Genomic DNA, 16,485 nt, shown 5'->3' on the forward strand with positions numbered 1-16,485 from the left:
CCCCTCCTGCACCCCTACCCCAGCCAAAGCCCCCTCCTGTACTCTAAATCTCACAGCCCTGAGCCTCCTTCTGCACCCCAAGCCCCTCATCCCTGGCCCCACCCCAGAGCCCACACCCCCAGCTGGTGCCTACACCCCAGCCCTGAGCTCCCTCCTCCCTAGCTGCACCTCCCCCATTGGAGCCCTCACCCCCCTCCCACACCTCAAGCCCTAGCCATGAGCCCCTTGTTTCTAGCCCTATCCTAGAGCCTGCACCTAAGCCCCTTCCCCACCCTCAATCAGTTTCACCGGGCAAGAGTGAGTGACAGAAGGGGGGGAGGGACCTCAAAGGATAGGGCAAAGGTGTTCGGGTTTGTGCAATTAGAAAGATAGCAGCCCTCTGGATTTTTAGCATTGGATGCCTACAGGGCTACCCATAGCCCCTCTCTGAGGGTGGGCTGTGCTGCATTTTGCATGATGGAGACCTGACTTTACCCTAAGGCCTTGAAGGCGGACCCTGCCCCAGTAAAGGGCGATGAGATCGGCGCTCTGCTGGGCCTGTCTGAGCCATCCGCCCATAGATGGGGCGGAACTAGCCGAGGACGAACCCGTAAGTCCCGCCCCCCGAGAGGCGGAAGCGGCCTTAGGCCAATGGGAGCGGAGCTAGGCGAGTACAGCTGGTCCGGCCGCGCCGCTGCCTGCCCAGTCACCCACCGGCCCAGCGAAGGGAGTCGCCGCCGCCGCCATGGCACAGTGAGTCCCGCGGGCGGAGCCTTCCCCGAGCGAGCAGCTGGCCTGGGCGGCCTGGCGCTGTAGCCGCCCGACACCCAGGCGGGCGGGGGCGCTCGGTCTGCGTCTGGCTGCGCCGGGGTCGTGCGTGGCCTTGATTTAAACGCGCTGGTCCCCGCGGTGGCGAGGCCCCGGCCACTGGGAATGACCAGGCGGGCAGAGTACGAGGATGCCGTCCTTGCACGGTTGCTTTTCTGGCTGGCTCAGAAGTGGGGAACCGGATGGTTGGGGGGCGGGGTTCGTGTGCAGAAGGTTAGATCAGGTCAATGGTTTTCAACTTTTTAATTTGTGGACTCCTAAAAAATTCGAACTGGAGGTGTGGACCCCTTTGGAAATCTTGGACATAGTCACAGACCACCGGGGTCCGTGGATCACAGGTTGAAAACTACTGGACTTGGGGAACACAGTCCCTTCTGGCCTTAAAGTCTGTGAGTCAGGTTTTTCCCTTGGGGCTGAGAGGAGGATTTCCCGTCTGCCCTGTCCCCCCAGGGGACTGGAACCACCTTGCTCAGACTCTGACCTGAGCCTTACGGGCTCATTTTGCCCATCCCACAGTGATGCCCAGGAACCACTGACATGGGCCACTCTTGGGTAGGATTGAGGGGGGTGGCAGTGAAGAGTTCTGCTTAGCGTTCTCAGGTGAGAGGGCATCAGAATTTGATGAGAGCTGGATTGTTGCCTTCAGTGACTTCCTTAATGGCACTCAAGCTTCATGCTAACACAGTAGTCAGTTACTAATTCAGTTTGTCATCTAGATGCATATGCAAATAGAGTGAGAAAATAAGTGGTCGCTTTGTAGCCTCTGGCTGAAATTCTTGTCAATTATTTCACCTTTCTTTTTTCTTCTTGACTTAATAAGTTGAGAAGCATTACTCACCAGAAAAGTGTTGCCAAATATATTGCCCTATTGGTAACTCCTTACAGATGGACCTGTACAGGGGCAAAGGAATTCAAGAGCATGAACAGAACGGGAAAGACAGGTTGTGAATCTGTGCTGGGGCAGTACTACTCTCCTGTCTGAAATGTTGGGTATTTCAGGGTACTGAGCTTGGAGACAAATGTCCTCCCTCGCTGATCTTTCTCTAGAATATACAATACAGCCTTTAATTATCAGCTTCAGAGGTCAGGGTAGGGGCCAAGATGACTCCCAAAACAAATGGATAATCAGGTGAACCATCAAGCTGATGTGGAAGAGAGAGAAGATTCCTGGCAGAGTGAAGAGGGGACAGAGCAGACATCATTCGTATGAAGACTTCTGCACAGAAGTCTCTCTCTGTATAAGGTAGCTCATCTCTACCTTGCAGAGCTCGGGGAAGTTGGTGGCTCTGGTAGTTCCTCCCAACTTCTTTCTTCAGCGTCCTGTGCAGCAAACCACAGGATGTTGGGGGGAGAGGACATGATAGCCAAGTGGCTCAGTGAGCTGGATTTCTGCCAGTTGAAGTGGACTGATATGCTTTGTCAGAGGCCTGAGGCAAAATCCAGGTGCTGCTGGGTGTGGAGACCTGACCTTGTGAAAATTACATCTGTGGTATTGATTGCCCTGTCATCCTGAAACAGGGATGGGAGCTGTGTTTCTCCTTGTGTCAGCCCCTCATGTCCCCATTAGCTCTCTTTAAATCAGTCTCCAGCACTACTTCATTCCCTCCTCCACCCCCCGCCGGGGTAGTGATACCTGCCTTGGAAAGCCTCCTTGGCACATGTTGGAGATGCAGCGAAATACAGAAATGTGAAGTGATGTCCAGATGTTGTCTGATACAGTGCCATTGGTTGGGGCTGCACTGCCACAGTGTGAGCACTCCAGATCTGTGTTGGGGTATCGGGCTGCTCACTCTGAGCGTATTTGGCACAGTATCACCTCTTGCTCCTCCTCTCTAGTTGCTGGGGGTGTGGGGTATTTTCCTTCTCTCTTCCTTCCAGGGTTTGTTTGCCTTGGTAGTTGGGAAGGGATCCTGGCAGCTCAAGATCACTTGGTATGCACTCTGGACAGCTCTGCTGTGTTCACCACTCCACTGTCTCTTCCTGAGACCAGAATCAGTTAATCATGTGGGCTCACAATGTAATATAGAGTGCACTATAATGTATGTAAGCAGGGAGAATATATGTACACTCTCACCAGCACAGGTTCACAGAACAGTGCAGGGGACCAAAATAGCCTGGTAGACCATGAAAGGATCATTGTTAATGACAGTTGAAATCTTTTTGCTATTGATGTGTTGTTGTTCTACTTTTCAGAGCTGACATTGCTTTGATTGGACTGGCCGTAATGGGTCAGAACCTGATTTTAAACATGAACGACCATGGCTTTGTGGTGAGTGAAGGAAATTGGGGAATTAGTTGTCATTCCCAAGGGCTGAATCCCTAGTGTCCAAGAGCAGCAGCTGGGCATTTTAATTTTTGTGGGAGGTGGTGTACATGAACAGTGTCCTGAATTCAGATTCTTTCCCTTTTATCACAGTTTTTGTTGCTGCTCATAAAGGAAGGGGATTGGAGGAGAGGGCTGTACTCATCTGTGTCTAGCCAGGAATTGAGATCACACATGGATTTGTTAGACATCAATCTATCCTTCGGGGGTTGCAATTGCACTTGGAACATCCGTTAGTGATTGAACCTAATGCAGAGATATACAGCAAAGCTGCAGGAGTAGTAGCACTGACATGTGCTTCTTGGAGGGCGGAAGCAGGAGAGAAGTGCATAATGCTGGAGCTAGCCGACTATTAATTGATATGGACAACATCACATTAGGAGGTGTCACAGATAGGGTTTCTTGCTTTCCCAGGTCTGTGCGTTTAACAGGACGGTGTCCAAAGTGGATGCCTTTCTGGCCAATGAGGCCAAGGGAACCAAAGTGATTGGGGCTCACAGTCTACAGGAGATGGTCTCCAAGCTGAAAAAGCCCCGTCGGATCATCTTGCTGGTGAAAGCTGGAAGTGCAGTGGATGACTTCATCAAAAGTCTGGTGAGGATAGTTTCCTTCCTAGCTGCTATTGGCTCCTTGTTCTTTGCTGCCCCCATGCCAGTTCCACCTTCCCGTTGTTGCAGAGACAATCTCATAGACTGCTAACTTGGCATTGCTTAAAGTCACTTGAAGATGAGAACCCGTGGGGATTAAAATCAGTTAGAAGATTGCCTTAAAATAAAGGTTTGGTTGCTAGATGCATCTCAAAGAACTTTACAGACACTAATTACTCCTAAGTAGATATGATGATGTCTCTGCTTTATAGATGGGGAAAACACACACACACACACAACCCTCCCCTTGTTTTATCCTTTGGATTCTGTTGTTGAGGAGCCCAATCTAGTGATGAGCCTTTAATAAATCTGGCCCTAAAAGGGGGGTTGCTTGTGATTAAGGCAATAACATCTGGAACATGTTCTGATGAGTTCACTCTGACCTTTCAGGGATCTCAGCTGCAGGTCAGTTCTAAGTTTTTCCTATATGGACCAAATAATGCCGATTAATTTTATTTTATTTTTCTGGTTGCAGGTGCCACTGCTGGAAGCGGGAGACATCATAATTGATGGAGGGAATTCAGAGTACAGGGACACCACGGTAAGCCTGATGCTGTCTTCTAGACCCTTTCCTCTAGGTGAATGGGCTCAGAATGCCCTGACAGTGGTTCTTTGCTCCCAGAAATGGGTGAAACAGGACTGCTGTATACATGGATGCCTTTTACTCTCCTGTATGGGGGGAACCAAACAAAATTTTGTTTGCAGTGGAGCCCCCTTACTGATAGACCTGTTACAGAGCTATTTTAGGGTTGCTAGGTCCTTATTGTAGGAGCAGACCCGTAAAAGGTGTATGTTTGTGTCCAGAAATATAGCAATAAAAACTCTGGCCTCATTAGAACGAAGCCCCTTTGAAAATGCATCTGTTCTAATCTCTGGTGCTCCAGGGTCTCAAACCTTGTCAAGGAGAGTTGAGGAAGCCAGGATGCTTATAGCAGACCTGTTGCCTGACAGGAACATGAGGTCATAGAATATATGCTAATAGGCAATATTGGTGTAATTCCACTGGCCATGTATCCCATGAGCATGGGAATAGTACAGGAATAATTCACTTGGATAAAACTGCCATGTGCCAAGAGATGGCTGTGCTGGTAATGAATACCTGACATGCATTGAGTCAGTTGTTCCTGTTGCCTTGTTTGTGGAATAACAGAGGCCTGTTAAACAAGCTAATGATAATGTCATGTCTATAGTATATTTCACCTGGGTATCTTAAAGCACCTCACAAACATGGATTAATTCTTACAGTGCCCCAAGAGGAATGTTGGTATTATCATCTCAGATAAAGAAACCAAGGCAGAGAGCTTGTGACTTGCCCAAAGCTACAGAAGAAACCACTGTCAGATTCAGGATTAATATTCAGGAGTTTCTAGCTCCTAGTCCTGAGCTCAAGCTACTAGACTGTCACTCTCCCACGGAGAGAGCATCAGTGTTCATGATGGAGTGTTCTCTTTCTCTCTATCTAATGGGCTCATTCGCTCCTCTTGGGGTTGATCCCCCCCGCACACCTATATCTTTGTATACAGCACGTATCACCTAGCATCTAAGGCTCTGAGCCTTTACAAGCCCTGCATCCCATTTGCCAACATGTGACATTTTCACACACAGAGGGCCAAGTCCTTATCTTCTCTTTGCAAGAACCCATGTCAGTGAAGGAGCAAGGGGAAGTTTCCTAATGTTCAAAGTGCAGCCTGTGTGTATGTTCCTCTTTGATGCCACATATTGCCATGACCAAGCAGAACTGAAAAAAATATTTTTGGGTCCAAATGGTGCCATCTCTGTCCTGGCTTCATGAGTGTTTGAAGTAAAATGAAGGATTCCCCCTCCCCTGTTTCAGAAAAGTTTTTGTTGAATACTATTTCTTTCTCTCCCATTCAGAGGCGCTGTAAAGAACTCCGGGAAAAGGGCATCTTGTTCGTAGGAAGCGGTGTTAGTGGGGGAGAGGAGGGTGCCAGGTACGGACCCTCGCTCATGCCAGGAGGAGACAAAGAGGCTTGGTAAGCATCAGCCCTCCCATTCCCATCAGCTCCTCTTGTAGACTGGTCATATAATAACGAAGTCTTCTCTGGGTGTTGGAGCAGAGGGTACTGGTGAGGGTGGGGGGTGTCTATATCAAGAGACAATTAATGTTTCCTGGGGGCTCAGGACTTCTCAGCCCAGCTGAGGTCACAGACAGTCCTGGCTGTTCATGGCAGTCAAGACTTACCCAGTTTTCTTCTCAGTGGTGTGCGGGTGAAGGCACCAGCTGTACAGGGCATAGTCATGGGGAGAGGAGAATGGGGAACCTGACCAGAGATATCCGAGACCTTTAATTGACTCTCTTGGGACTCCATGCCAGCTGAGAAATTGCTAGTTATAACACGGGTAGCAACAGGAGCTGCTGCAGTGACTCATAGCTCAAAGGAGGCTTAGTTGGCTCTTCAGTGCCTCCAAACTGTTCGAGGATGCATGAATTCTTGCACACAAACATGGCTCTCGATCCAGCTCCTTCTCCCACCCACATGTCACTGGAAGGGGCGGTGCAGCAATGACCGTTTGGGGATCTGTGCCTGGTGAATTTTTTCCTGTAAGTCTGGAGAGACATTTTGTTTTCTGGGCCTATTCTTGGCTCAAGGAAAAGACCGCTTTAGAAACTGAAAAGTCCTGTCGCTTCACACCAGCTTTACCTCTCATATCAGCCTGTTCCACCTTGATGGTGCCAATTTTTTCATCTTAAACTCATGGATAAAGGCTGCTCCTTTCTTCCATCTCCACCTAGAACTCTGTCCTCCTCTCTTCCTGCACCCCATTCTATGTTCATGCTCCTCTCAGGTGGCTCCTTTCACCTACTCCTGACTCAGTGTTCTTTCATACCATATCATTTGCTTGGCACAACCTCCCAGTTAACATTCATTAAGCCACCTCCTTCTCCCCTTCCAAATCAGCTAAGACTGATGTTGTGGTTAATGTGGAGGGCAGCAAGCCAAATAATCTGGGTTCCGTTCAGGCTCTGCCACTGACTCATTATATGACCTTGGGCATGGTATTTAATCTATCTCTGCCTTAGCTTCCCCATCTGCAAAATAGAGGGGATAATAGTTGCCACCTTTGTGAAGTGCATTGACAGCCTCCTCTACAAGGCACTGTATAAATGCACAGCTTGTGCAGTTTGCTATTTCCTGCATGGGGTGGCTAATTCTTGAGACATTTTGCCTTTATCTTGATTTTGATGGAGATGTCTGGTAGCCAAGTCCCCTCTCCCCATCTGGTCTCGGGGTGAGTTACAGTGGTAGTATGACATGGATAAATTTTCTCTTGTAATGTTTCTGTCCGGCTGCTGAATTATATCATTCCTCTCCATAGGCCTCACATCAAGAAGATATTTCAAAGCGTCGCTGCTAAAGTGAACACTGGGGAACCCTGTTGTGACTGGGCAAGTACTGACAGAGATTGATAGACCTTGCAATGTAATTAGATCCATCACTTGGGTGTTTAGGCTACTGAAATCTGTGTGTGTGTGCATGTGTCACACACACTACAAATGTATCGTTTAACGAAGCAGGACTACTTTTTGCATTGATCCTTCAGTCTGCTGCACCCAGTACAGATTTGCAGTTCCGTGGTACTTCCCCCCTCACATACTCTCTGTCCACATGGACTAATGTCCACAGCACTGAAGCCACCATCACAGATATTTCCCTTTTTAACAGTTCAGCAGAGACCACGGAAGGAATTGGTTGTAGAGAATGAACTCCCCTCTCATCCCAGGTGGGGCACATTGCTGGGGCGATGTGAGGGAAGCTGCCACGCAGTATCTACACACAAACAGAGGTTTGGTGTGTCCAGGCTGCCTTTCCCCAGTACTAAACTCACAAAGCCATACTAAGCAAAGGGAAACTATGGGCAGGTATTTAGTTGCGGTGGCAGCAGTGTGTCTGAAGGCACCCTGTGACGTCTCTTTGGCAGGTAGGAGAAGAAGGTGCCGGGCACTTTGTGAAGATGGTGCACAATGGGATTGAATATGGAGACATGCAGCTGATCTGTGAGGCCTACCACCTGATGAAGGATATACTGGGCATGGAACATGATGAGATGGCAACGGTGAGCCACAGCCTTTCTTCTCTCTCTCTCCAGTCTATTTCACCTTTGCCCTGAGACCTAGCAGGTGACTGCTCTGCTTTGAAGGCAGTTAGGATGGAGCATAGCTAATGTCTGTAGTAGAATCCTCTACCAGATCTTCTGCTAGGGCCAGTGGGGTGATGTCCATGGGCACCAACTGAGGTGGGTCTAAACCTTGAACACTTTTAGACCATTGCCTCAGATCTTTCATTCCCCATGTGCCTCCTGCCCTGGGAAATAATCTGTCTTGGTGGGATTTGAAGTGTTTCTACTTGTTGTTCCCTTGTTCCTTGACTTGGGAACTAATGAACTTCCTCCATATGAGCCAATAATGTAGGTCACAGAGATCCCTTAAAGCAGGGTGGGATTCAATAATGTGGGTAGCTAATCCTTATAGAGACCTGATTAATCTTGGGATGAGCCATAAATAGTCAAAGTTCCAAGAGTGTGGTGTCATGGAATGAGCCGTTTCCACTTCCCGTATGGCTCAAGATTGTAGTATTAGGCTAGAATATGCCTGTAGGTTTCTGTTTGGAGATGGCTGCTTTGCAGCTCCATGTACCTGGGGTACCTCTGACATGGGGACATGCTAGTTCCTCTTCTGAGCTGTTAAGTAGTTGCCTGGCAAATGGGCTAAGATTGTCAGTGTGTTTGAAGGGGTGCCAGTAATTTTAACTTGGGTGAGTATCCCTCTTGCAATCCCATTGTTGGTTTCTCCATCAAGGTGTTCGGAGAATGGAATAAGACAGAGCTGGACTCTTTCCTGATTGAAATCACAGCCAACATCCTCAAGTTCAGGGACTCTGATGGCAAACACCTGCTCCCAAAGATCAAGGACAGTGCAGGTCAAAAAGGCACTGGGAAGTGGACAGCCATCTCGGCCCTGGAATATGGAGTTCCTGTTACACTCATCGGTAACTGACTTGTCAGTCTGACTGATATTACTGTCTCTTGTTCTACTGGCCTAACAGCATGTTAGCCATGGAACACTTAGCAGTAGAGGGGATAAGTCTATGATGAAGGTGATTCTGTCTCTGTTATCCCTGATCTAACAGTTAAGGCTCTTTTGTCCTTTGACGGTAGGGCAAACTACTTCCTACTCTTTGCTTATCTTCTGTGGGAGTTCTCCCTAATCATATATCCCACTTGTACTGTCAACACCTCTTCTCCCCCTCCCTGCCCCCCCCCCCATGATATTTGCTAGTTCCTTAGCTGGTGGTGACTCAGTACCAGACCAAGACGTGGGAGAGGGTTTTTAATATTTACCACTCTAGTTTGGTTCAGCCCTGTTCTCAGTAATCTGTCCTCCCCCGGTGCCCGATGCTGAGTCATATCACAGTCTTGAAAATGTGTGGAATAAGAAACTTGTATTTCTGCTATGGCTTTAGAATAACTTGCATCTTCCTGAAGATGTAGGAATTATTTTTCCACCATCCATGTAACTTTCTTCTCCCCCATTTACATGTGATAGTTTTAGCAGAGCTCGAATGTCACAGTATCGATCTGACTAGACAGGGACATTTAGGCCTTGTCTGCACTATGGCTTGAACAGCACTAACCCTCCCATCTGTCTTTGAAAATGGATTTTGAGCATTTATCTGTAAGAAGCATAGTTGACATCTGTGTTCCAACATGATGATTGTTTGCATGGTTTCTCTATGCAATGTGAACAGAATTTTCTTTAAACTACTTTGGTTAGCTTAGGGTCTGACCCAAAGCCCATTCAAGTCAGTGGGAATCTTTTCATTGACTTCAGTAGGCTTTGGGTCGGGCCCCTAAATTGTACCTGAAAAATAGCCACCCACATATGCAGATACCCACATAATTACCCACCTACCACTGATGGTTGTCTCTAGCATAGTTTCTGAACACAGCTGTGAAATCGCAGGTGTGTTAGCAGTAGACACCCAAACTATGTTACAGATGTGTTTAAATTCATACTACAAGCTCTAGTGTGGACTTTAACTTTGGGAAGTTCCATCTGTCGTCAGAGTTTGCTTTATTTTTCCTGCTCTTTTCCCCACCTCCTCTTCTCTGCCCTCTTGTTTTGCTAAACCCCCTTGTTTTACAAGATACATTGTATCGATCGTTCCCTCTGTGGCCAGCTGAATCCAGTTTATTGGAGAAGATTGGCTGCACTGCAACAAAAAACATTTTTACAAAGTAGGGCTGAGGCTGCAATTTGCTGAATAATTTAAATATTGTACCAGAGCTTTAAATCTCTCAGAGATTTGTTTACTTTTAAATTGTTGCGTCCTCCATTTGGTTGGTAAAGTTCCCTTGCTTGGGCTCCTGCTTTTGCAAGGATCAAGGGTGTAGGCATTTCCCAAATATAATTCTGTGCTGCAGGAGTGGTTTGTGGAGTTAGTGCTTCACAACAACCCCTGTGCAAATACTGGACATTCTTAATGCAGTTGCTACATCTTTCTCCATGCATCAGGGTGACTTGCAACTTCCTCCCTGCAATAGCAGAGTCATGCTCCCTCCACAATAAAGCAGAAGGAAACGGGTTGGGCAAGAATGAAAAGGAGTGGCTAGTTCTGATTATGATAAAGTATGATAACCTGCGATAGGGAAGTCCTGTGCAAACCTATGACTCATTCACAGGAGTATGAAAGAAAGACTTTTTTTGTAACCGGAGATTCATTGTAAAGGAAGAAGGAAAGTCTTATATGATTTCATATTTCTGTCAGTCCCCTGAAAGGTGACCTCAAATGCTAAAAAGTAAAGGAAACTGTTTAAATTCCCAGTTCCTTCCCTGAATATCTGTACAGACTTAAATTACAAATGAATACACTTTAAAATAACATATCTGTGAGTTAGTTTTGCCTTTACTTATCTGCCAGGACAAGAATTCAGGGTTCTGGCTTCCATGCAAGAGTTGATGATATTGCTTCCTTCTACAGCACTCTGAGGAATGCAGCTCCCTACCTTGCTTAGTGATGTTGTATGAATCTTGCATGGGCCTCTGACTGCCAGAACTAAAGTCTTAACAGATAAAAATTTTCACTTCCCCTATGAAGTAGATTTATTTTTAATGTTTGTCTGCAGCATTTTTGTGTGTGCTGAGGATTTCCTAGAAAAGCATCTCCAATTAATGTGCATCGTACTGGGTATTTGTGTAAGTGCTTCTCACCTTCAAAGCACTGTGCAAGTATTTCTTTAGTCTCCTAACCCCACCTCTCCCTAAGAGATACTGTGATACAAAATTGTCTGTATTTTATGGATGAAGGAAACTAAGACCAAAAGATTGAAGTTCCTTTCACAAATAAGGAAATATTGATTATTTCTGTCCAGGACCCCTGTCATATAGTAGATGCCTTACATTGTTTTAAGAAGTCTCAGTCAGGGCAAGCAATGCTGCCCAAAACTGCTCTAGCCCAGTGGCTGTGTTTCTGGCTGATTGATCCCTCCTTCCTGACATTCAGATAATTCATCCAAAAACCTAAGTAAATGGTGTCTTGGAAGCCACCTTTCTTTCCTTGGACTCTCCAGATCTCAGGGTCTGGACTACTCTCCCTCTCTCTCCTCCTCCACCCCTCACTTTCTGCTCTTTTTAGATCCTCCCCTCTCCATTTCTTATGATCCTCTATTGAACATGAGTTCTCTGACTAGATTAGATTGTGGATACTCAGTCCCACACTGTGAATCAGCTGCCAGGAGGTGCTTGATAAAAGGTCCTCTTCCTGTAGACAGAGGAAATTCCTTTTGGTGAGGCCAATGGGAGTCCTCTGTCATTCATAAACCTTCCTTGCATGGCAGTGTGGCCTGCTGCTGTCATCCCATCTCTATAAACACCTGTCCCTATGTCTTGGCTCTGCATGTGATTGGCTAGAAAGACCTCATTGTTTGGCTTGTGCTTGCTAAATGTCTTCTCTTTCCTTCTCTGAGTAAAGGTGAGGCTGTCTTTGCACGGTGCTTGTCTTCCCTCAAGGATGAGAGGGTACAGGCCAGCAAACGGTTGGATGGGCCCAAAATGACTCAGTTCAGTGGGAACAAGAAGGCATTTCTGGAAGATATTCGCAAGGTGAGTCAGGGCTCCTAGCCAGAGCGCTGCATTAGAGCTGCAGGGACAAAGTGAGCCCGGATGCTGTGAACCCGGGATTCTGAATGGGACACGTGCTGGCTGTGCTCTTGTGCTCTCCCTGTCTCCAGCCATTGGAGCCTGCCCTGGACGACCACCTGTCATGTCTTGCCCATTTGTCCCACTGTGCCAACTGAGATGCAATAAAATATGCTTAATGGGGAACAGAGAAAGATCCCAGTTGGGATGAAGGGTGATACAGGCACAAGACTGGGAACCAGTTGCTCTTCCTAGTCTAGTCACTAACTCAGTGTGTGACCTTGGGCAATTCACGTCACCTTTTTGTGTCTCCATTTCCCTATCTGTACAATGGAGATGGTATTTCACTTTCTGCCCATTGCAGAGGCTACATTTATTAACACTTATAGAGCACATTGAGCTTCTCAGATGGAATGTGCTAGAGAAGTGCCAAATATTTATTATTGCAGGAAAATCTGCCTGGCAAAAGGCTCAGGGAATAAAAGGAGACAAAAAGATGTATGTGTGTGTTCCTGTGCATGATCCAGATTAAGTGAAGAGTGCTTACTTGCTCTTTTAGCAGTCTCCTTTTCTGTGGTACCCATACATTCTGGGGGAAACTACTGGAATAGATGCACCCAAGCAAAACTCCAAACCCAAGCAAAACCCCAACCCTGACTAAAACTAAGTAGAATTTGACTGTATCTTTTTCTTCAAGTAATAGATGAGGGTAGCACTAATGCAAGAAAATGGTGATATTTTGATGTTAGCCGTTCGAACTGCATAGGAAAGAGATTTATCAAGTACCTATTGATCTGGATCAGCTATATTCTTTTGAACTGTGAGATTGAAAAGACTTAGACCATCAGAGGTAGTAGTTAGGAATGTTTGGAATCCAGTAAGTGAGTTTCTTACATATAACTGGAGTGTTGCCCCTGAGACAGACCTTGGTGGGACTTGTGTGCTCTGCTTTTGGATCAGATTGCAAAGTTCTTCCATCAGAGTTTGTGGGCTGCTTCCCTAAATCTGATGTCTCTCTCTCTAGGCACTGTATGCCTCCAAGATTATCTCCTATGCTCAAGGCTTCATGCTGCTGAGACAGGCAGCCAAAGAATTTGGCTGGACAATTAACTACGGTGGCATTGCATTGATGTGGAGGGGAGGCTGCATCATCAGAAGGTAAGAGAGCAACTGGGGCAGGGAATGCTGACCAGAGAGCAGTTTGGTTTGCCCTGTGCTGGACTGGCCCATTCAGAGATCTCTGTGGAAGATCTCCCGTATTTTATCTGCTAATATGATACTGGGATGATGCTGCCTAAGTCAACACTGGAGCTCATGCAACCTGATGTCAAGTTTATATGTTGCTCAGCCACTGCTGATCTCCTTTTCATTTTTTCACTTTGTCATTTGCCCCTAGGTGTTGGTTTTTGGAATCTGTTGATTGGTTGAGTTCTTTAAACACTGTGCCTTTCTGGCTGCCTGTCAAATCCCAGTTCTCAGCCCCTTGGATTCTAGGCCATTCACAGCGCCCACCACTGATATCTAATTCCAGCTTTGTGTCTGTCCTGTTTAGTGCATTCCTGGGGAAGATCAAAGATGCTTTTGACCGAAACCCCGATCTCCAGAACCTGCTATTGGACGACTTCTTTAAGAAGGCTGTGGAGGACTCTCAGGTGTGTCTGAAGAAGGGGGAGCACAAAAGCAACAATTTAGAAACCTAGTACATTCCAGTTGTTCCCCAAAACACCCCTTCTGCAGTGTGGTTAGGTCCAAAAAGAGAGAGGGCAGAGAGTCTTTAAAATATCTTTTATATAACACCCTTAATCCCAAAGAGCTTTAGGTAATCCTAAAGTGCTTTGGGATTGTGTGTGTGCGTGTGAATACAATATATGCATCTAGGAATCACACATCCACCATTGAAATGCAGCATCTCCGTGGTGGGACATCCATGACAGCTGTTTAGCACTACCACTGGGTGCAACGTAGAACAGGAAGTGAAACATAACCAGTCGAAACTGCACCATTGTAACCATAGTGAGGCAAAATCTAATTATCCAAATTAGAATTTGGCCTGGACACCAAAGATAACACCCACACTGTTGTAAATATGCCCACATGAAATCAAGACATTTCATTTCCATCTCATCAGAAAGATGGAGGTATTATATCTAAATAAAGGGAAAAAGGGAGTGAGTTTGAGTGTAGTGGGTAAAGTTACTGCCCTATAATTTTGATATCCAAATGTATCAAGAGCTGAACTGAACTCTTCCTAAACTATAGGACTTGGAGGTGGTGATGTACTTCAGAAGGTAACTCTTCCTAGACTTGCCATAAAATGTCAAATGTACCACACTGTCTCCTTGAGTGTTACAAAATATTAATATGATTTCCCCAGAAGTAATATACTGGCAAACAGATGTTCAGTTCTTTGTAGCTTTGCCCATAATTCACTTTAATTCATCCTCAGCTACTGTGACTCATCAGTTTCTAAAATGTAATTTGCTGACACCCATTCAATCAGTTCCTCATCCTGGGAGTTCCAGTAGTAGCAACCATAAACTGTTAAGTTTGCCACTCCATTTTCATGTGAAATCATCAGACAGGAGTGTAGCAGTAGTCCTAGAATTTTTTTTTTCTTTTCTCTAACAAAGTGAAACCTCATTCTCACCACTGACCATGCCTTTTGCCTGGGAAGGGGCCTGTTGTGCAGAGTTTGGATTACAAGTTTGTAGATAAAACATTCTGCTGTTAGTGTATGCAGTAGCATAGTACCAGCAATGTACCAGGCTCTTCATTCACTAGACCTAGGACTGTCCAAATAAAGTGTTCCGATCTGGGTAGGAGATGAGTCCAGTTAGAACTATAAACAGAGTGTCTGTATGGCCAGTTGAGTCATTTTATTATGACTCAATTGCATTCACTAAAGCTGAATATCCTATGCACGTTACTACATCAGATTTAATGTTGAGACAGAATCATAGAATATCAGAGTTGGAAGGGACCTCAGGAGATCATCTAGTTCAACCCCCTGCTCAAAGCAGGACCAATCCCCAACTAAATCAAAAGATTGTCCACATACCTCTCTGAAGTGACGTGCTAGTCTCTTATGCCCTCAGGGAGACACTGTGTTCTTTTTCATTAGGATTACTGAAGACGCCTTATTTGCTCAGTGTTCTGCTTATTATATTCTTCTCTTTGGAATTTGTTCTCCCTGCATATGTGAAAGAGCAGAGTTCCTGCCTGAGTTTTAGATCTGATTTTGTATACTGTGTGTGTGTCGTTTGTCAATTCTGTCTTGCTGGGCAGCACTCTGAACTGCAGTTGTTTATGTATACTGGTTGGAAAATCTGCTCACTTGATCCAGGGTGATGATTGCCAATAGGAACATGCCATTAGACTAGAGACCAGTAACCTCTGCTGTAGTCCTGCATTCTTCTGGCTAAGCAGTCTGTTTCCTTCTTTCTCTTTATTCTCCATCAGGACTCCTGGCGACGTGTGATCAGCACTGGAGTCCAGATTGGCATCCCTATGCCGTGCTTCACTACGGCACTCTCCTTTTATGATGGGTACAGGCATGAGATGCTGCCAGCTAACATGATTCAGGTAAGCACCCGAGACTCTACACTGAGACCTGTGAGGCTGAAATTTCAGCCCAAGGGGAAAAACAAAACAAAACAGCACATAAGTGTGTGATGGATCACCTGCCAAAAGCCTTTCTTCTGTATTGCCACCTCTTCTATGCGTTATTCCTGGGTTCTCACCCTGAAATCTTAAATTACCTCACACTTTGATAGCAATAAAATGTTGTGGGGTCAAGTTACTCCTCCCTGCCCCCCCCCATCCTGCTTGTGTTCTCGAGTCTGAATCTGCTTTTCTGAAGGTTTTGCTTTGTATAACAGATCACATGTACACATTCAAGACATGTTCACTTTATAAGATTTCTTTACAAATGGGTGTCACTCGGATACCATGGCAATGGGCTTGGTATGAGAACCTAAATAGATACCTACATACAGAGGTGGAATGTAAGGTGCAATATCTCAGTGACATTGGTATTTGACTGTCTTGTTCCTGTGTGTTTCATCATCTAGGCACAGCGTGATTACTTTGGTGCTCATACCTATGAACTGTTATCGAAACCAGGGGAATTTATCCATACTAACTGGACAGGTCATGGAGGAAACGTATCCTCTTCATCCTACAATGCCTAATGGAAATATTTCATCTGGAAGTCAAGATACTGTAGATCTGAGACATTCCTCTTGATGGCAACCCTTTACTTATACTGCATTTGGCTAGAATTTGTTTGGGCACTTTTATAATAACTTGTATGTATGTGTCTTATAAGGAAGGCAAATAAACTCACTTATAAATGTATTGTGGGGTGTTTTCTTCTCTTCCTGCTTTTCCCTCTCTCAGCTCAGATGGCCAGAAACACATACTGAAACACATTTAATGCCCCATTCATATTTTGTATTCTTATTGTTCATGAGCCTTAAGAACTTCACTAACCATATAGATAAAGAACAACAATAGGTGGAGGGTGGCAAACCATCAATGCAAAGCAACAC

At 45.9% G+C, this 16,485-nt stretch overlaps 1 protein-coding gene and 1 long non-coding RNA gene across 2 annotated transcripts in view; one reads left to right on the forward strand and one right to left on the reverse strand.

The window, feature by feature from the left end:
- Window positions 1–16,485, reverse strand: part of LOC123354349 — a 57,108-nt gene that overhangs the window by 36,570 nt on the left and 4,053 nt on the right. Inside the window, exon 2 of the long non-coding RNA XR_006574733.1 lies at window positions 14,994–15,553. This is a non-coding gene — a long non-coding RNA (uncharacterized LOC123354349). The remainder of the gene's footprint in view (window positions 1–14,993; window positions 15,554–16,485) is intronic.
- Window positions 593–16,291, forward strand: PGD (phosphogluconate dehydrogenase). Its single transcript, XM_044996311.1, has 13 exons — window positions 593–732; window positions 3,001–3,076; window positions 3,545–3,724; window positions 4,253–4,318; window positions 5,653–5,771; window positions 7,117–7,186; window positions 7,720–7,854; window positions 8,597–8,786; window positions 11,769–11,899; window positions 12,960–13,093; window positions 13,488–13,587; window positions 15,395–15,517; window positions 16,006–16,291. The coding sequence occupies exons 1-13, from the start codon at window positions 725–727 to the stop codon at window positions 16,123–16,125; spliced, it is 1,452 nt and encodes a 483-aa protein (XP_044852246.1). The 5' UTR covers window positions 593–724; the 3' UTR covers window positions 16,126–16,291.

The sequence above is a fragment of the Mauremys mutica genome, chromosome 21 (genome assembly GCF_020497125.1).
Source record: "Mauremys mutica isolate MM-2020 ecotype Southern chromosome 21, ASM2049712v1, whole genome shotgun sequence".
Classification (NCBI taxonomy): Eukaryota; Metazoa; Chordata; order Testudines; family Geoemydidae; genus Mauremys; species Mauremys mutica.